Source organism: Heliangelus exortis, chromosome 6, assembly GCF_036169615.1.
Source record: "Heliangelus exortis chromosome 6, bHelExo1.hap1, whole genome shotgun sequence".
Taxonomy (NCBI): domain Eukaryota; kingdom Metazoa; phylum Chordata; class Aves; order Apodiformes; family Trochilidae; genus Heliangelus; species Heliangelus exortis.
Window position 1 is genome coordinate 10,101,610 of NC_092427.1, and position 21,950 is coordinate 10,123,559.

The 21,950-nt window shown below is 43.1% G+C and overlaps 1 protein-coding gene across 26 annotated transcripts in view; it reads right to left on the minus strand.

Annotated features, from left to right (window-relative positions):
• KALRN (kalirin RhoGEF kinase) overlaps positions 1-21,950 on the minus strand; it is a 495,003-nt gene that overhangs the window by 90,764 nt on the left and 382,289 nt on the right. For 22 of the 26 annotated variants that reach the window (XR_011726469.1, XR_011726470.1, XR_011726471.1 and 19 more), the window contains 2 exons: positions 10,924-10,953; positions 9,100-9,346 (listed from right to left, as the gene is read on the minus strand). Coding sequence is in view for 23 of the 26 variants with exons in the window: in XM_071746600.1 (XP_071602701.1) it covers positions 9,100-9,346; positions 10,924-10,953 (277 nt within the window). In the remaining 3 variants the exon portion in view is untranslated. Of the gene's footprint in view, positions 1-9,099; positions 9,347-9,605; positions 9,786-10,923; positions 10,954-21,950 lie in introns of those variants that run through there. The other 4 variants (XM_071746604.1, XM_071746603.1, XM_071746624.1 and 1 more) reach the window with 2 other exon arrangements.

The window sequence follows — 21,950 nt, forward strand, 5'->3', positions numbered from 1 at the left end:
GGAAGCTAAAATCATAATCATCAGTATATGTGTTCCTGCAGTTCTCAAAAGTAACTGTTACAGGCTCAGCCTTTGTGACGCTGGTATTAAAAAGTACATTCTTGGTCTGTTATTAAGTTAGTAGGGATGTCAGGCATGAACCCAGCACCAGTGGTTTATTTTTTCTTCATATTTAAACTTCAAAAATCTCAGGGAAAAGGATCAGGCAGTAAGTTACAGCAAATTCATCAAGGCAGAAAACCATGAGGAAGCTAATGAATGGTGGCTCACTGAAGCTGGTTACACAGCAAAAGGTCTAAGCAAACAACCCAGATCCCACTCTTTCCCCTGTGGTCCCTGATGGATTACAGTCCGATGTCCATCTGTGAATCTGCTAAATTTAGTTTGGCCTCTGAGGAAATACAAGACACAAGCCATCCACATGTTCCTGTCGCTCTTTCGGGATGACCTTCCTGTTAGCTCCATGGGCCAAGCACTACAGAACTACTCCCCCCTTCCCACCACACTATATGTATTTCAAGAGACATGACTAAATACAGAGGAAATAGGGAAATAGATTTTATTCAAGCAGCTCTTGCTGTTTTGTTTTGTTTTTTTTCACTAGTGGGACAGAGGTGTGAATATGTTATGGCTGATGGCTTCAGGTCAGAGTTAGCAAACTGAGCTACAAACTGAACCCCCTCCTCTGCCTGCTTGCTCTGGTGCCTGCAATGCACTGAGGTCTTGCAGCACCATTTTCAGTAGGTGCCTTCCCTGCATAATTCTGCAGAGAGCTTTGGATAATACATGACCTGACCTGGTCTCTTCCATCTCAGTGCCACAGCAGTCACCTGAGTCCTTTCTCAGCACAATAACCATTGTTCAGACTCCATCACCACTTTGTGGAGTCCCTTCAAAGGCCTCTCTCTCTCCTCTGGCCCTGCTAACACAAGGAAAGACTGAGCTCAGCCATTTTGTGCTAGGAAAGAGGCTAGGAAGGAAGGCAGGAGAACCAGGAGGGCACGGAGAATTTATGACCCTGGACTTTCACAGAAGCTGTGGGAGGAAACTCAGTCCTGAACCTAACACAGAGAAGGACTCTGAGTTACATTTTTTTCTCCTGTGGGGAAGCATGAAAATGCCTTCTAACAATGACTTTACAAGCAAATTTCAGCAGGCCATGAGAGTCTTATAGAAACATTACAGAGCTGGAAGAATGCATGTCTATGTCTCAGTAACTCAATTCTCTGCCTCATCTGTAAAATGTTTAGCGACATCTCCTTAAGCATTGGTCTCAGCACCTCAGACAGACAGAAATAAGGAAAGTGAAGAGAGGAAACAGGTCCAGGGAGGCCATAAGACAAAGCCTCTTCAGAGCTGGGTTCCCTCCCTACCTTCTTCTTGCTCCCTACAGCTCAAGGCCACTACAAGAAGACCCAGTCTGCCTGGCCAGCTGTACCACCATCTCTCCAGAAAACAGATGTCCTGCAATAAGTAACTCTACCCTCTTCCAAAAAGAGCCTCTCCAACAAACCCACAACCATATCTAAAGGAAACAAAAGACCCTTTATCTTGGGAGAGAAGATTCTTCATTTCAAAAATATCCATCTCACGAGCACCACTCTGTGAAAACTTGGCAGGAACCTGAGTAGCAGCAATACATGATGGTCATTGCCTGCTTCCAGAGACTTCCATTTCCCTTCTGAAATGAGAATGTTTCTTTCCTCTTACAGATCCATGCAGAGTTTGGAAACATCCTGCATGACATTTGCACTGATGCTTTCCCATTTGATGACTATTATGATGCTTCTGTCATTTTCCCTTTTTTTTTTTTTGATTGGCCTTGACTATTCTGATGCTAAAACCAAAATGACTTTCTGTCTTGACAGGCAGCAGTTCTATCCCATATTCAGTCACAGCCTGGAATGCTGGTGCCAGTATGTTAATGACAAGATGCAGGTGATCAATATAATGTCTACTACCAGGAAAACCTATTCTCTGAAAGCCTCCCAGCCAAATTAAGCAAGGGTCCCAAAGGTGCTGTAAGCCACGCACTAAAAAACTGAGCATGACTTGCACAATAATAAAGCTGTTGGAGACTGTAAGGCCAGAAGTGACCCTTAACTTAGGTACCCTGACCTTTATGTAATATCAGCTACTGAATTCTGCCCAGATTTATCCTGTGCTCTCCCTATTTGCTATAGTCCCCAGGTTGCTCCTGGTACACACGTAGTGAGGGTGACCCATGGAAATGATGGAATAAGAAACAGGAAGAAGCAAGTAGACAGGTCCCAGATTAATAAGGGGAATCAGACCCAACAAATGGTGGTTTATCCAAATGTTACAGTTTCATTGGTCTAAACTTGATCAGATCATTTATGATCATGCACATGTGGATTACAGCCCTGTGTGCACTACTGCTGAGTTTGCCCCAGTTTCTGTGTCAGACCAGATGCTGAACCCTTCAGCATTCTTGATGAACTCAGTTGGCCACAGCATTTTAAATTCCCTCCGATTTTGGTTTTTTTTTCCCTCCTCATTGAAAAAAAATTAGTATGGCCACTATAGAGTATAGCTTGGGGTTAAGCTGACAGGTGGATAAAGTTTTACTCTTGTCAGAAGGGGAAGCAAAAGCAAAGTAAACAAGAAAATTTGCAGACCTTCTCTCTTCTAAACAAAGACTCCTGTGTTTAAAATAATAAAAGTCCACTGTACAAAAGCAAACCAACTTCTCCAAAAATAGCGTTTCCTGTTTTATCAAAGTGTTCATCAAAACTGTGTTTCTCAACAAAAATAAAGTTCCAGGTAGAAGCACTGGAGGCCCTTTGCTTTGGTTAGATAACAGAGCAGATGAACCAGTAAGTATAATTGACTTTACTGGTACCTGATATGTTCTAAATAACTGCATGTGGCTGAATCTAGCTTTAAATATCTAGTGATACCACACTGAAACTAAGAAAAAATATGAAAGAGAAACACCAAGTCAGAGAAATGCAGGTATCCACAAGCCATCAGAACATGTCTCCAACATTTTACACAGAGCCTGCATCTATGACCAGTACCTGCTGTGACTTACAGTGCAGGACAAGTATTTGCCATGCTTGGTGAGACCTTACCTAGCTCATCTACTTGATCAGGTGGTGCTTGGACTGATGCTGCCTCTAGGGCTTAACCATGCCAGGATTTGTCAGTATAGTTTTGTCTTCCTGATGCTGTGGTGTACCCACCAGGTAAAATTCTTGGTAAAGCTATAGTCACAGTGATATGAATACCCCTGCAGAGACATTGCTCATCCTCTCAGGCCTACCTCTTTGAAAAAACAAAAACTAGATCTCATCACCCATACTGACAGGTGTTGCTAAACATTTGTTCTTTTTTTGCTGCTTTTGAGGTAACAGAGTCCAGGGGAAGGTGTTAGCATGGACAACACCAAGGATGGACAATATATGGGTATCTGAGCTCTTCCACTGGGTGACCGTGAAGCAGGAGAAAGCACAGAGGTCTAGGATCAAAAGATACTGGTAGGTACTCTCCAGCATCAGGAGAGACATTGCCCACTGAGGTAGAAAGGAGTGATATGGTGGAGAGAAATTGTGAAGGGCTGTGAAAGTGAAGACAAGCAGCCATTGCTTCATCAGAGAGAGGAGGGACATGCAGTGGAGAAAAAACACAAGGGAAAAGGTGACCTGACTGAAATGGCAAAGTAACTTTGGGTTCTCTCATCTTTCTATTTGCATTCCTTTCACAACTGCTTGGAGCCACACTTGTATACTGAGGAAGAGCAGAAGCCCCTGGTTGGGCCCTACCAGCCCTTGGTGCCAGTCCATGGAAAGCTGCAGCATTAAGCCAGGCTGGTGAACTGACTTGTTTCCAGCTCCTCTATTGTAATTGAAAAGGAGTGAAAACACAGCAAAAACTTTCCTGATGTGATTTTCCTACATAAGATATGTCCTGAACTTGTAACAAGAATGTCATGTGTCTTGTAACAAGAAATGCCAGCAGGAGGGGTCTGCATGAATTCCCTTGAAAGACAATCTATACCACAAAATTTTGACTCTGAACACATTTGTTGGCATTACATTAGGAACAGAGGTGAGGATATGCTGGGTTTTTTTGTTTGTTCGTTTGTGTTGTTTTAAATTTAAATACTTTGTATTTGTATTAACAATGGGAGTCTGAACGTTGTTTGCTTAATAGAAACCCCATGACCTGTTTACATGCCAATTAGATTAACTGTTACCTAATGAAATGTTTCCTTTAGTTCAGAGCTTTACAAACATCTCAACTGACTGTTCTTAATTACAACTTTCAAAACGAAAAACAATTTCTCAGCCTCTACAAGGACAACTGAAGTTTTAATGCACTGCACTAAAACTTCTGAATCGTCCTCACACAGCTCCCCTGGGATATCAGGAGTCATTACCACTGAATAAGTTTTGCAACAGAGATTGTTTGAAAGACAACAGAGAAAGTGCATGAGCCAATGCAGATTGCAATTTAATACTCAACAGGAACAGGGACACAATAAAAGCAACCTAGACTCTTTTCCCCCACTAGAATCCAAGACGTTCTTAAAAACACAGGCATGGAAAGAAACAATTATGCTTTTCCCTGCCTAGATCAAGCACTGGAGAAAAGAATCTTCCAACCCCAACAAGAACTGGATTAGCTCCACTGTCTTTGCACAGCAGTCCATTAAAGGATCTGTTCTTTCCCACAGAGAGTGATGAAAAACCACAGGTCTCAGCATGACCCCTCGGCCATTGATACTGTTTGTCTTCTCACCAGCCTCATTGAATCCTTATTCTGCTACCTATTTTCATAGCCTTATTTTCATGGCACCTACCAGCCACAGCCCCTCTCTGGCTGGAGAACTGGGTAGGCCACCCCCTAAATGTTCAAGCTGTCACCTGAGCAGCACTGAAACTCCTGTCCCCATGCCCAAATCTGGTGCTGTCCCAGCTGAGGCACCAGGGCCAATGTGACCCAGCAGGTGAGATGCTCATCTTGCTAACATACACCTTGTGAGACCTATGTTCCTTCTTCAGTTGGAAGAGACCCAACTATTTCTCAGTTTGCTCTGTTACAAGGGCCCACTACTGCCACCAAAGCCCTTTTGTTAAGTGGCAACCTGCCTGCACAACAAGATGTTTGTACAGCATCCTAAAAAAATATATTCCTCATCTCGTTCAGAGTTATGTACCAGACATTAGCATCCTGCAGGTGGGATCTCGTTTGGGACCCTGAACAAGATCCCTTCTCATGTCATCAGTCCAAAACAAGTGTCACAAAACCCAATTTTTCTTGTGCTTTCTTTTTCCTTTTGTGATGGAGGTCACTTAAAATTACCACAATAACCAGCCTTTGTTACTCTGTGAATTACACCATGACTTTGATGTTACAATAAAAATGCTGTGTGAGAGGTCATAAGATCAACATTTCATCTAAATGCTTCAAGGACCAAATTCACATTTGAAATCAGTCAATCAAAGCTGACACCTGGAATATGCTTGTTGCAGTATGCTTAATGAATAGTGCCTGGGTCATTAAGTTGCTTTCAATCCATGAGGATTTCTCTCCTAATTTGAAATTTATAGCTTAATACCTTAGAGCTCAATTACAGGGTAAAAGAGACAAGAATAATAGTCACAGCTTTCCTGTAATTATACATTTGGGATGCTTCAAACAGAGCTTCATTCCTAGTGCCACTGGTCTTTCTTTTCCTTCCTAGGAATGCTAGACAGAAAAAAAGACATCCCACAAATTCTTGAATGCCATAACAGACACTGCAGATGAGTTCCTTCCACTCAGCCACCCGTAAATCACTTGCAAAAGGTGAATCCCAGAAATCTGTTTGCCTTTTTACAGAGGGTAATTGAGAGTCAGATGATTGGAAAGGGAGAACAGGCATGACTATACTTGGGCCCTGAGCTGTAGTCAAGTCATAAAAAAAATTAAAATATGTATAACCCAAAGAAACACAGCCAGCAGGCAGGCAGAAGGCTGGGAGACCAGTATTTAAAGTGTCTGCGTGTAAAGTTACTTAATTACAAAAGGTAGGAATTTTTCTCTTTCAGGTTTGTTCTCTTACACTGACACCACATTTTTCCGTTTGCAATACTGTATGTTAAATTATCACCTAGTTTCAAAGGAATATTCAAAGGAAGATTGTAAAAAGGTGAAGAAAAGCTAGAGCACATGTTCAGTTGTGAAGTTTGGCTTTGCATTTCCAGTGGTTTTTAGTAAAGCTATTAAAAAAGCCTCGTTCTTTTTGTCTCATGAAGATTTGCACTGATGCTCTACAAAATGTTTCAGTGATCCCACCAAATCTTTCAAGCCATCTTCTGTTCAGGTGTTGGATGATATACCACTTTCTTTATTCTTTAATTTTAAGGATGGTTGGTAGCTTCTGTGAGCCACATGATTTACATTTATGGTCCACCATAACTTATAATAGGACCAAACACAATAATCTGCCATTTCCCACTAACCAGATTTAACTATGTATTAATATTTGACAAAACTCTGCTTGTTTCTACAACAGATGGCAGATTCTGCTATTAGAAATGTTAAGTTTTGTGTACTTTTTGTTCTGGAAATTACAGTGCTAGTAAAAGCAAAGAGTTTGGTGTCTTGGTAAATGCAAGCAAAATTGAGCTATTAACCTGTTGTGTGTTTACATGCTTGAAATAGACAAGGGACTCTGATGTTATGTAAAACGTGCCAGCCTTTGTTCTGGGTTGTAGAGAAAGGTCAGAAATGTTGGTAGCCTGGACCAAGGGATTTTTGCTTAAAGCTACTGGGAGTAGAAGACACAAACATGAATAGTTAGAAGCCATTTATAATGCTAATCCTTCCAGCACCTCATGACATCAGCAGGCTTTTCCAGGGGCTGCTATATTTCTTTAAACTTACACCTCTGACTTTATTCTCAGCATCTGTTCATTCAGTTTAAACAATTTCCTGTGTTCCTAATAGAGGGGAAACTGATTAGACACAGAACCTATTTTCTGTCCTCTGGCCAAAACTGTCGATTGGGTGGTTATTTTTATTATTTCTAGCAGCACTTCTGGAGTTCCCATTAATACTGCAGCCCCCTGAACAAGCTTTAGTATGTGCAGGAAGAAAACTGCAGCTGAAGGGGAAAGAGATGGAAGGAAATAAAGGCCACGAATACACGTCTGGAGCCAGCAGCCCCAAACTCACTCTGCACCTGTCTGGAGATGATGGGACAAGAGCCAGCTCCAACCTGGAAGCAGCTACAGTGTGTTACATGAGATAACCTGCCCCACAGGCAGGCAAAGCCTGCTAGCAGAGGCTGAATGCTGTGCTAAAACAGCCCTGTGGCTTCCAGGCATCAGCTGACTCTGGTCCCCCAGCTGCACAGCCTGTCACTTCATCCCTGTAGTGCAGTTGTGCTCTGAAGCTCATGCAATTGTGCTGGAAGCAGAATTCCTATGTCTCCTGCCAGTCCCCAGCCCCTGAACCATCCTGTGCTCCATCCTCCTTGGGATTTCCTGCCTCTCTTTTCAAAGCCTACTCCTCCATTTTTTTTTTGTTTGTTTTCCTTCCTTTGAGGAGAAATTCTTCAACCTAGGCCACTCAGATGAGGTTTGAGTGTTGTTGCCTCACAGCATCCTTCAGCAGAGGACCCAAGCCCAACTACTGGACAATGCACCCAGCAGACACCTCTCTGGTTTCCTATGAGTCCCGTCAGGCAGTGACTGCCTTTAAGCAGACCAGGCTGATTTTCAGCTTTACTCTTCTGCTTATTCACAGATTTAATTTGCATGTAACCCACTGCCGTGCTTCTCAGAGGGGAGCTGAGGACCAGGGTGGGCTCCTGCACAGCAGAAGCAGAGCAAGGCCCCGGGCGTGAGTCAGCACTGAGGAGTTTGGAGTTTGCACTGCAGCCAGCACTGATCTCACCTCCTCCCTCTTGCAATGGAGGGTCAGGGGAGAAGCACCTAACCCAACCTGCTGAGGGGATCAGATCTCAGAGGAAAAGCTGAGCTCTCCCCCCCAGGTTTGGGGATCAGATGGCTCTTCAAGGGGAACTTAAGGCAGAGCCTGGCTCTGCCTCCCTGCTCTGTCCCGGGGAGGTGCCCAGCTCTGAGCCTCCCAGGCAGAGTGCAGAGCCAGGACAGACTGCAGCCTGGACTCAGTGCTTTTTCTCAAAACAAACAAACCCACCAAGCTTAATTTGCTCAAACAAGAATGGATCAAATTCTATTTGCTTTAATGCAGAGGGAATTTTTTTTTTTTTAAAAATAAAAAAAAAGCCAGTTCAGCTTTGAAGGCTTAAAGTCTGGAGTGGGATGACAGGAGTCTTTCCTCCCTGGGCCTTACTTGCATTGTGTGTGGCCAAAAGCAGGGGCCCAACCAAGAGGAGACCTGGTCTGGCCACTCTGAACTGAGTTCTGGTCTATTAGTCTGGAGAGCCTCCTATGCCTGGTTGCATGGATGCCATATGCAGGACACACATTGCTCAGAACAGAACATCAATTAAATAGGCCACAGACACCATAGAGACAAACAGTATTTCACCATTCATTGCAGTGAAGCCCAAGCTCTCGGGATAATACCAGGGATGGGTTTTGTTGAATGCTAATTGCAAGGGATTTTTTTTCCCCATTGATCTGTGCCATTACACACAACATCTCCAGTTCACAAGTCAGTCAGGTGTACCAGGGCTCACTGGTGGCTTGTTTGCAGTATTAGCCAGGCAGCAGGGACACACTAAAAGACCATGTGCTAGTGTGCACCGTGGTATTCATAAAATAACCACAATTTGGGGCATCCTGGATGTATATACAACATGACTTCCCTTCCCTCTAGGCTTCTGGGCACTAAAACCAGTCCCTTTGTTATTCAAGGGTCTTATTTTTACCCAGAATCTCAAGACAATAACGACTGCCACACAGCAATAGACGCACATGTACAAACACTGATTCATGGAAATGGAGTCGGGCTGTGCCGGTTCACAGAGATCTGGTAACAAAACTCACCAACAGCTGAACAGTCTTTTTACCCACACAGACTGCAGGAGCAGCCCAAGCAGCTTGGCACTTACACGATACAAAAGGGGAAAATCGAAAGAGTCTTAAACCCATCGCCTACCTTTTCCTGAAGGGAAGAAGCAATCCATCTCCACACTGCTGCGGGAATGGGAAATGCAGAGAGCGCTGCTGGGGACCAGACCCTCCTGGGGTGGGCTCCTCTCTGTGGTCCGGACCAAACACCAGCCTGGCCTTTCACTTGGCCTCTCCAGCAGCTCCACTGTCTGCCCCACCTGAATGCTCAGCTCGCTGCTGTGGCCCGCTGTGAAGTCCTGGAGCACCACGGTTAGTTCACACCCTCCAGACAACTGCCCAGGTTTAACAGAACACACACACAAAAAAAAAAAAAAAAAAAAAAAAAAAAAAGGAGAAGATTAATAGAAGTTTGAGAGAGCAGGATGAAGGCAATCAACTTTGCATCATATTTACACTGGCAAAGACGGGATTTGTGTTCTTTAGAAGCCAAGTTAATCATTTCTTTTGTCAAAGTTCAACATGGAGTGACCCTGGTTTCCTTTACTTCTTATTGATTCTGCTGGGCTGAAGTGAGAAATCAAAGCTACCCACCCAGTAACCTTTTAAATGCTGTCTGTAGGTGAATTTTCTAGCTGTGGGTGTCCATCAGAAGCCTTGGTTTTTTTCCTTGCTTTAGTTTCTGAGGTGACTTTCTAGACTGGCCATAACTCAGGCTGTCTCGGTGCTGTGCTGTCATGGCAGGACAAATTCCAGCTCATCCCCATACAGCACATTCCCACATGCCACCAGTGCAGTGAGGAAGCAGCTCGGTTTTTTGTAAGCCAAGAAATGTCCTCATCTTCCCAAACTCGCTCTAGGGACCCCTGGGAGACAAGGGAACACTGACCAGGCAGATCAGAAAAGCTCCTCCCATGCTCTCTGGTGCAAAACAGAGGCGTAAATATATAAATGTAGAGTGATTGATTCTATGCTGACTTCCAGGATTTGTATCTAAGAATAAATGTATCATCTTACTTCTGAACTGAGTGCTGGCAACCTGCTGGTTTCCTTCAGTCTCACACCCTGTGACTCTTGATGAACAATACTGGCCTCTGTTTAATCATAGTCTCTATATAACCAGAGACCAGACATATAAGTGCTTGTGGATGCACAGAACAAAACAGAAAAAAGTGACTGCACAAGCAGCAGAGCTAATGAAGCATTTTTTCCTTACAAATTTGGAGCTCAGGGGTTAATTCTTGGTATCAAAAAAGGTGTGAGCGCAAATCTAAATTTTTCTGCTGTGAGGAACGTATCTTAATGCCCCCCTGAAGTGTGGATGTCTTGCTCTCTGCCTGTCATTAGGAGCCCTCTTTTGGGTCTTCCTACCCTACGTGCTGCCTTCCTCCCTGAAGTATGAGGCAATCTCTGAGGTCCTTATTCCAGTGTCAAATTTGATAGCAATTAGTCCACTGATTCAAAAGTTATTAAAACAAGAACAGTAAACAAGCTAATCAAAACTGTAATATCATAAACCTTCTATTTCTTAGGATATGAAGCTAAAACTAAGCATATTATAAAATGTTTTTAAAAGAACAACTTCTAAATCCAGCTGAACTGGGATAAATCTTGTAAGATGCTGAGTATCTCTGTGAAATCGGTGAGAACTGGGATCTATCTATCAGTTTGAATGGGGGAGGCTTTGAGGAGAGCCCACTCACCTCTACAGACTTCACTCAGCTGGTATAACCTCAAAACCCCTTATCATAGCCCAAGCAGCCCTGGATGGACACTCCCATGGGAACATCTTGTCTCCCCACTCAGTGGCACAGTGGTTTGTGTATCTAATGCAGGTGTGAAAGAAATCCCATTCACAGAGGGGATATTTACAATTACAGAAAGGGGTCAGTGGACAAGGACTGGTTCTCACCTGTCCTGTGTCTCTGCCGTAGACGAAATGCTAGATTTGGGGAAGAAGAAGGAAATATTTCTCTGAAAGATTATTTGTAAATAAATAGAAAACAAACAAACAAACAAAACAAACCATGGCAGCTGTTCCAGGCCATTCAGACAGAGTGCTCACATTAATCCTGGCAGAAAGAGCTCACAGGGTTGATAAAAGTGCACAAGAGATCAGTTTAGCACCTGGCTATGCAGTTATCAGCAGAATCACCATCCACCACTGGCATCATCTCCCCAAAACCGGAGTACAAATATTTGCAGGTTTGGTAACAAAAGTTATTGCTATAACATTTACTGAGATTTCTTTGCTATGGACTGATTTAGGAGTAGAACGCCTTTCTAATCCAAAATGGTATCTGATCTGGTATGGTATGAGATATTTAAGACACAAGACAAAACCCAGTCTACTTCTTGTTAAATACACTTATTTGTCTTACCAAATGTGATGATTTTCCACTAATTCTTTCACTACTCCTTGCCAAGTCAATTTTCCTTCCCCCACATGGCTTTACTCGTAATACTTGCTTTGAGAACGACTACATCTCTCATTCTTTTAGGAGAAAACATGAACAAATACTCTGCTGTATTTACTTCTCTTCCAGAGATAAATTTAAAGCATCTGCATGCCCTGCACTCGAGTACCACTAGGTGTCCGTGTTCGCCACCACACGGCAACTGAATTTGCCATAAAAAATTAACTCTCAGTTGTCCTCAAAGTAGTTACCTAAGTATGATGTGCCGTGTCACGGCACGAAGGAGCTGGTTCAGACAGCATCCCAAGACTCATCGTTTCCCATGATACAGGCAAAGGATGCTCCGTGACCCTCAGGTACCACCTAGCCCTGAACTCTGAGTCATTAAAAATAGCTATTTAATATCATGAGAACTGGAAGTAATCATCTCCTCTAGGATCACCTGGTGTGACCAAATTCTTCCTCAGAAGAGGAGATATTCTCCCTCCTGCAGCTTTGGAAGCCTGACTTTGATGTGTGCTGAAGGGAGGGGAGGGCTGTGGGATGGCCACTTGTTCCAACATCCTCTGGATGGAAACATGGACCAGGGCTTCCCAATGTTCCAACTCACCACTGGAAAAGCTGGTGCTAAAATAATACCTTTTTAGACAATCTCTTTGGCAGGAGGAATTAAGCAGGTTCCCTACTATGGGTGCAAGTTACAGGTGCAAGGGGTTAGCTCAGGTAGGGGCCCACAGATCATTTTTAGGTGCTGGCCACAAAGAACAGAAAAAGAGCTCCTTCCTTTTGCCAAAGACTTGCAAGTGCTTACCTGTTCTGTGTCTTACATACCACCATACCACATAACAACATCTACTTACCAAATTAACCCACAGCAAAGTAATGCCCCGAGAAAGCTTATATTATACAAAAACGTACATAAATCGTTAAGGCACTGAGGAATAATGCAAATACATCTGATTCCCAATGAGAGAAATCCTTTCACCTATGAAGTGATCCCTCAAGCTATTAGTTTCTTAATTTGTTTTTAGGAACCAATTTTCCAGTCTCAGAGAAGTACATCATGCTTCTCTCTACCTCAGAGCATGCAAATTGGAATACAGATAAGCTGCTGCTTCCTCACAAATATGCATTTAGTTTGGAGAGAGAAAGAAAACAGAGAGTGCCCTTAAGGTTAAACTTCACAGGTAAATGACTTCATATTTTAACATGTAACATTCACTTTTATTATTCCTGTGATAAACCCCACCCATTAAAGCCACTGACTGGATATATTTAAAACCCAGACAGCAGTCTAAACTGTGTATGGAACAACAAGGTCAGTGAGAGGCATTAAAATTAAAATAGCAAAGCAACATGTCTTTGCAGGGCACAAGGCATAACTGAAAGATCTGACACATTGACAAAGCTAATGAATAAGAGAGAAAGCCTTAAAGCCAGGGAGAAAAGGAAATTGCAGAAGCAAATAGCAAAATGCAATGAGGAAGCAAGAGGGCCCAAAGCAGTCCAGAGCAAGCATGCCACATGTCCTGAAAGCAGCTAGCAGGAGCCCCAGCTTTCCTCCACGCTGCCTGCTACCAGCAAACCATCTCCCATGCTCTGAGTTCACTTGTGCCTGGCCTAGGAAACATCACTGTGCATTCAGTGCATGAGTCTTTTCATCACAGTGTTCTAAAGCAAACCAAACCTGAGCTGGAATAGAGCCTTGCCCTATGGCACCAGAGCAGTGGGTACAAGCACAAGAGAATACATACCAGCTGCCCCAGCAGATGTCTGTGGCATTTCAATTGTTTCTACAAGAGTGAAAATATTGGTGAGCTTGGTCCTCTGTCCTGTGGCACAGAAGGTCTTGTGTTTGTTAGAGGTTTGTGAACCACACTGTGGTCTGTGAAATGTGAGGGTCCATAATGCAGATGAGCTGGTTACCTTTTCTGTCAGAGAACTACATTGGATGCTCATGGGAGACTCTGTGAGCTGGACCACAGCCAGGGTTTTGATGCTGCTGTCTCATCTCAGCCAGCCTGGGGCAGACTCTGAATGTATCTAAGTGGTTCCTTTGGCTCAATGCTACATCTGGGCACTGATCCCTGGGCTGGATGCTGAGGAATAACAACAGTTCAGGCAACCTGTTTGCCACTCACTGCCAAGTGAAGTACACAGATCAGTTGTACTTGGGGTTCCCCATTTCCATATATGCCTATAGTTTGGTCTCATCCTTCTCACAACTGAGTAGGAACAGAGAACAGGAGATTAAATGCCAGTACCTCACACCTATCTCTCACTTTTGTATCAAATTCTTTTGAATATCACACAGTCAGCTGAAGCTGCCATACCTTTGCCAAAGCCTCTGGACTATCATTTGTCTGACCTAAGAGCTCACAACTGCCACAGATGCTCTGTCAGTACATAACACACCAGCATCCTCCCATGCAAAATTAATCTACTTAAAAACCAAATTACAATGTAAAGAACCATGCCCAGCCCAACTCATTATAGTAAATTATGCAGTGTACTATTATTAAAATTGCTGTATCATTTGGTCATAACTATCTGTTTCAGTATATTTCCAATCATAAAATCCTATTCAGAAGCAGAATTCAGCAGAGCACAGCATCTGCAGATGGAGGTAAAATCCAGTATATTTCAGGTACTTCAGTTTTTTACTCTGCAGTATAAATCTCATGCAAACATCTGATTTTTCAGTCAAAACATCAGCAATGGAAAATGCATCTAACAAGATCAGAGGAACTGCTTAGAATATTTAAGCATTTAAAAATATGCCAACATCCTTGTAGAAATCCCCACTAACTGATTATTTACATATATTCAACAGGACACAGAGCTCTGCTAGTTTAAACAAAGCATTCTTTGTGGTGTGGCACTCTGTCCTAATATAAATTGCTAGTTTTCTGTTGCTCTTTAGGCTTTCTGCCCATCTGGTTTTGGATGACAGCCAGCTTTGGATAGAATTATTTAGTCACCATAAACAGCCTATTTCACGAGTGTGAGAGAGGCATTGGGAGCAAGAATGGCATTTACATTCTTATCAAGAGATTTTAAAAAGTTAATAAAATGCTGTCTGCACTGAAACAGATCCAGGAGCTGTCAGTCTCGATGGGACAGGAGAAATCTTATCCCCTAGGGAGTTATTGGTGAGAATTTCTGGAAATTTGTAAAGGTTTTCTTTTTACTCGAAGGTTAGGGAGAGATATCAAATTCAGAAGAAGCCTTTGAGGAATTTTAGTACTAGAGAATTGCTTTAGTTACCTTACTTTGTAACAGTCTCTGTTTTGAGTACAAACACTGACTCACATTCCTCTCTCTGCAGTTCTAAAGGATGCTGAGAGCTCTGGCAATTCTGCTGAATGCTTTGTTGCATTGGTGCAGAGGTGTTTCCATGGGGATGGACTGTACTTCAGGAGCTGTGAGCTCCTCTGAGATAACCTATTTCAGCCACTGGAATTGCTCCGGATTGACTTCAGAATCAGGAATTTGGTGCAGAATGTCTGGCTCATCTCTGAGGCATTCTTACCCCTCAGGCCCTTCTACCCTTTAGAGTCAGTGCTTCCCACCCTTGCTGATTTGCCTGACCAAACGAAGAGGAACACTGCCTGAGCTTTACCAGGAGGTCTCTTTATAATTAAGCAATTAGCTAAACACATGACTGGGATCATGGTGACAACCCTGTAGCCCAAGTGAGCCAGCTTTGCTCCTCTGAGTGAGGAGGTGACAGAGGCACCTGGATGTGCAGCACTCTAAAATCAAGACACAGTAAATTATTCCGTAACAGGAAGAAGAGACAGAGATGGAATGTGGGAAATATACATATGCTCATGGAAAGGAAATAAGGTGTTATGATCTCAAATAGCACATATTTTCATGTCCAGCACCTCTTGCTGGAGTCCCTGCTAGACAATCATATCCTAATTGTGATGGATTTTGGACTTCGACATATGCTGACACCTGCAGAATAGTTTGAATGTAGTTCTCTGAATTATTTCTAGAGCTCAGTTTTTCCAGAAAGTAAAAGTAAAGTGGACCCAACTATAAAATATTCTTTTGAAGATAAAGATGACCAGACTCGCTTTGTTTCACCCAACAGCTGGAACCAGACCATCAGCCTGTATTCAGACCTGTAAGATTGGGCTCAGAGAGCTGATACCCAAATTCCATTCCTTTTTTTCTTTCCTGGAGGAGAAACAAAATGAAGCAGGTGTCCCCTCAATGACACAGAAGCTCCAAACTCCTTTGCTACCAGGGTTGCAGAAGCTGAGAAAGGCTGAAACCCTCAGAGGTAATCCCCTCCCTGCCATATTTCACAGCCACAAGATGCATTAAGCCCACCCAGGGTTAATAAAAGCACAAGGATAGACTGAAATCAGGGACTACTGACTACTTGCTTCCTTTCATATGTCCAGCACAATCTGAGCAAAGCAGACTTGACCCAGGAGGTCAAGTGTTTCAGTCAACAGATCATTCATCAGGCATCAATTCCCAGGAAGCTGGTAGTGAGTACACAAAACCTCATCATGTATTCTGGCCAGGAACCTTGTCAAACATCCCCAGGTACAAACAGCAGAGGCAAAGTGTGCACAGTAAAAGGCCTATACAGCTGATGAGTTTAAAATAGAAACCCAGCTGTCTGTGTCACACACCTGCTGCTATTGAAGAAGGAGAATTCAAGTCCAAGAGGAGCTTCAGAAAGACATGGGACAAGCACACTTTGCAAGGGCAAAAGGTCAGCACCATACACATCTATCTTTATCTAAACAGAACGTTCTGCCCTGCCCAGAGATTTGAGAAGGGAGGAATCAAATAATGTCCCAGCAGTTCTGTTTCCCCTCAGAAAGTGTTCCCAGCTGAGTATGACCAATTTGTTAGCAGAGAACCTACAACTCCCCCGTTATCAGTGTCAGGGAATGATTAAGATCTACAAGCCTCTGATCAACTACTTCTGCTTTTAAATTACTCTGAAATAAAAAGTCCTGAAGAACTAGAAACAATGGCTCATAACAATCAGAGGAGAGAGCTCAGACTGATGTCCTCTTGAGAAGGAAGCAAATGATATTGAGAGGAAAAGCTCAGTAAGATCACTCTAGAGATGCTTTAGAACAAAGCAAAAAAAACTTAGCTTGTGCACCATATCAAATATGTTCAATACAGTCATCCCCAGATTATATTTCCTTTGTAGTCTAAATAATTACTTTAGACAGCTATGTCACTGTCTGCACAGTTACACTCTTAATGGAGATATGAAAAGTGAGATAATTTTAAATGATACCTGGAACAGATCTCCCTTCCCTTGGCAAATAAGCCCCAGACAAGACAAGCAGCTGTAGATTGCTTCAAAACTGTGTTTTCCTGTTAAGAAGTGAGTATGAGGAAGCAGAAAAGGGGTAGGTGCTCTCCTCTTTACCTTTGCTAGCATGCAGGGATCAGGATTTAGTGGCTCAGTACCACTGTCTTTTATATACATAGAAATCTACTAGAGAGATACCCTGCCCAAGGAACAGCCATGCCCACCTTCCAGCACTGCCCCTTCCCTGCAAACTCTTTGCTGATCTTCCCTGACCTGCCTCAGGTGCTCTAATCTCTCCTAAAACACACCCCCCTTGGTAATGAAGGCAGCATGGATGGGGAGCCTGGCATCCAGAAATGCAAAAGCCTGCACTGATGCTTGGTAGCATCATAGGAAACCACAACACTCCTCCTTGAGGAGGCTCCTCAAAATGGGTAAGGATCTGAACAGAGAAACCAAAACCATGATGAAGGCCTTAAAGTATCCCCTGATGGTGTGATTTTTTGCCCAAATCATTGAATTCACAGAACAGATGTTTTATATAAAACTGACTCTATTTTTAATTGGAGGAGATTATTCAAAATATGTCTAAGCCATATGGTCCTGTAATTCTGATTCCCCTCTGCCATTGCTGGAGAGGCTAGCTTGGCATCCCTCTCCTTTTCCAAGCCATTTCCTTTTCAAAGATTTAAGAGCTGCTATTTTTCTTTTTTATTGTTGGCCCCTAGGTCCCGCTACTATAAATCAGGGCCTTAGACCCAAAAATAACTCAAAGGTGGATTTGGATTAAGTTTCTTGTAATGATTTTCAGTAGTAGATTGATCTAATAGAACATAAAGGGAAATGCAGATTTAAGGTGACAGAAAACACATCTGGAGTAATGATGACAGTGGGTGACATTCATCTCCAGGCTGCTGAAGGAAGTCCTGGTCCTGGCTGGCACATTTTCCTACCTGTTTTCCCCTTGAAAAGTGGGAATTTTCAAAGGGATTTGTTACCTACTAGAAAAACCAGGGCAACATGACAAGGCTGGGTGCAGGGAGGTCTCAGGTTGAATGAATGTGTGATGGCTGAGGGCATCTCTGTCACAGCACCACACTGGGCACACATCATACCCTGGCTGTCTAGTGCCTACTTCTATCACACTAACACAGCCCATGAATTTTTATCAGTTGAGAGGAATAATCCTTCTGATGAGTTCTAATCTCACTTCAAGAGGCTGGGGCTGCAGTGCAAGCTCTGGACCCTGTTAGGTGAGGTGGTTGCAGCCAGTCTGGTAGCACTTGGAAGCAGCCAGGCAATCTCACAAACTCCTCCCTTTCTCCCAGGGATTCTCCAATGCCCATAGTTTCCTGGTTGTTATATCAGTCTCACCTTAGCAATATGCTCCAGCTTAGTGAATGCCCATGGGAATTTATCACCATGTGAAAACACACTGCTGCTGCTGCTACAAACAGGCTGGGTGGATGAACTCCATGGGAAGCAACACTGACTCTGTGAGTTCACACAATGGCTGCATGCTCGTGTCTGGCACTGTGGAAAGAAAGGATCTCGAGGGACTTATTACTTGTGTTTGAGTCCTCCTTATTGCTCGCCTGATCCACTGCAGCCACTGAACCTTTTCAGCTTTGTTGCATCATTTTCAGCCATCACAAAGTGCTGCAGCTTGACCCCTAACAGTTAAATCCTGGGGCTTTCATTCTCCTCTCCATAATACTGCCATTTACTTGAGGTGACCTCATTTGCCAAGTGATGTAACAGGGTGCACGATCGAGCCTGGCACATCTGAACAGATGTTTACAGTGGACACAGAAACAGCATTATGAAACAAAAATATTGCCTAAAACCTGAGCAGCACAAGAGATTACAATGTCTTTATGCAGATCAGCTTACCTAAAATAGTGTTGAAAGGCCTTTGGCTGCAGCCGTATGCTCCCCGTTTTAAAATGAGAGGCTGCTGCTTGTACTACTGTAATGTAACTCCCAAAGGAATCAGCAGCTGCAGGGTTTGAATTTTATCATTCTTGGCCTCTCTCTTTGATGGAGTTGACTAGAGCATGCCCAGAGGACATGCCTGCCATAAAATTGTTCTCTTTTAGCTACAATAACAAAATATGGTTTCTTTGGTGTTTTCTTCCAGTTTTTAACAAGGTAATAAATTCTATTTCAAACAAGAATATAAATCTGAAGAATTTGATAATTGATCTGACTTCCTTTGTTTCAAGTGAAAGGAAATGCTCACTGACTTTGCCATTTACATTTGCTGTCACATCACATTATCAGGGAGAACTAAATACGGATCAATGAAGTCCAGCACAAACAAGTAAAAGATTGAGGGGACCTTGAAATATTTTGCTATGTTCATTTATCAAAGGATGAGCAGAATAATAAAGTCTATTGATAAGCACCCTCCCAGATTCTGCTTCATTTCTTTCACCAAAGACACTTCAGATAAAATAATCTGCCCTGTGCAATCACTGCTACATGCAAGCAGCTCATGGACAAATATGTTCATTTCTGTTCTTGCTAAACTCAGTTCAATCAATACAGAGGCCTCAGTTTTCAAAGACAGATGTCTATGTTTACCCACAACACTCATGCATGTGTTCCTTTATTCCCCCAAACCACATTTCTCTTTCACACACAACACATGCAGAGGAGGAAGATAAGAACTCAGCTTAAAACACCCTCAGGGTATTTGACAACGTGAAATGCAACAGTGTCTTGGATAAACAAAAATTTCTGGTAGCTGTGTGTAAAAGTTTTCAGCATGAGATCCAAGTACACTTGAAGTTGGACATTACCAGATTCAGTGAGTCACTAAAGCTGTGTGTTCAGGGCAGCTCAGAGAGCTACTGCTGCAGATTTCAGAGGCACAGAGGAGGGGTAGAGCCTGAAGTTAGTGAAGGTCAGTGCGAATTGAATATTTACTTCCTTTGGGTTCCTTTTGAAAATCCTGGGCTATCTCTAGTTTATCCTCACCCAGCAGATAAAAAAATATGTGCTCAGGGGAACCATGTTTGGGTTTTTGCCAGCTACTGGGAAATAAAGCTGTGTGAGAAATCCTGTTGCAGAAAGACAATGAATCCACAGAGTTTGACAGTGAGTCTGACTTGCTTTGGTTCAGCTGGAACAGCAAAGGATTTTGTGGCATCCTAGCTGCAGAGGAGAGGGATAACCTGAGCCTGTGCATGGAGTGGAACTATAGGAAAAGCACAGGACTGTAACAGAATTGGGGCTGCTGAGAGACAAATCAAGGCCTGGGGGTGGACAAAGGCAGATGGTGAATAACAGCAGTGCTAATCAACAGGTTAATAACAGCCCTCATTAGTAATGAAACTGAGCAGTTCCCAAATAAAACCTTGATTCGCTTTGAGATACATTTCCCAAAATGCATATTTAGTAACCCTAAAATGAAGAAAGAAATTATTAACCTTTTCTTAAACTCTATTATCCCTCTCAACATCCACAGCCTACCCACCACACAGTATTAACTTTATATTAATTACCTACTTAACCTGAATAGCCAACAGTGCCCCCTCAGCAAGTTTGCTGATAACACCACACTGTGTGGTGCAGTGGATTCACTTGAAGGAAGGGATGCCACCCAGAGGGACCTTATCAGGCCTGAGAAACGGGCAAAACTGTGTGAGGTTCAACAAGTCCAAGTGCAAAGTCCTGCATTTGGATTGGACCGATCCCAGACACAATTACAAGATGGGTACAGAGTGAGTTGAAAGTAACCATAAAGATGTGGAGGTGCTGACTGACAGAAGCTCAACAAGAGCCAGCATTGTGCTCATGCAGCTCATAAGGCCAAGCCCATCTTAGAATTTATCAAGAGGAGCATGGCCAGCAGATCAAGAGAGGTGATTCTCTCCCTCTACTCTGCTCTTGTGAAACCCCACCTCAAATACTGTGTCCAGTTTTGTGTCCCCATCATGAGAAGGACACAGATCTGTTGGACTGAGTCAAGAGAAAGGCCACAAAGATGGTCCAGGGGCTGGAGCACCTCTGCTGTGAGGGGAGGCTGAGAAAGCTGGGATGGTTTGTCCAGCCTGAAGAGAAGAAGATGCCAGGGGGGACCCTAGAGCTCCCTTCCTAGAGCTCCCTTCCCCCCCTTCCCTCCAGGGGGGACCTACAGGAAGGCTGGAGAGGGACTTTTCATAAGATTGTCCAGCAATAGGACAAAGGAAATGGTTTTAAACTGAAGGGGGACAGCTTTAGACTAGATCTTAGGAAGTCTTTCAGGACGAGGTTGGTGAGACTCTGGAACAGATCACCCAGAGAAGCTGTGGATGCCCCCTCCCTGGAGGTGTTCAAGGCCTGGCTGGATGAGGTTTTGAGCAACCTTGTCTAATTGAGAGGCATCCCTACCCATGGCAGGGGGGTTGGAGTAGTTGATCTTTAAGGTGCCATCCAGCCTAAGCCATTCTATGATGCTATGATATTTGCTTGGCTGAATATCTCCTTTTCCAGTCACAGAGTTGTATTCCCTTAATAAATTCCATGTCACTAATTTGTTATTCATCTATGCTGTAAGATTTTTGGCATAAGCATCTGTTTCCTTTCATAAAATGCAAGAACGCTGTAGCCAATAATGATAATGATAAATAATATGTAAGCAATTTCCTCTCTCCCAGGCACTACAGTAGCAGAGCTGTCTGCTCATTAGCCCCTACCCAATCTAAAGAAAAAAATGCTGAAATGCTCTGCTTGTCAGAATGAATCCCAAGTGAAGGGAAAACATGCATGAACTAAAAGAGAATGAACTTAGCTTTTACTACATGAAAAGGGATTTTACTGTTACATCATCATACATAACACTATAATTATGAGGTAATGGCTCTTTCAATGATAAATTTATGCAAGAAAATTATGAAAACACAATATAAAACATTGTTCTTTCCTTCTCAGTAGTGACCCTATTAAGAGCACATAACACAACATTTGACAGCCTGGACTGCTTCCTTCTCTTCTTTCTGATCCCCCTTTCCCTCCCTCCAGCACAAAGGGACTCTTTATCACACTGCTCTGTATTGTACCTTAACCAATCCCTGGGGTGATCAGAGGTACAGATAAAAGAATTCACCTTTTTTTCTATATCAAAGGTATATTTGTTCATAAGACGCACCATTGAGGCATGGGAAGAGTCTAAAAAATCCCAGCAGAAAACAGGAACTCGAGGGAAAACAAAGGCAGGCCTGTTTCTTGGCAGACAGA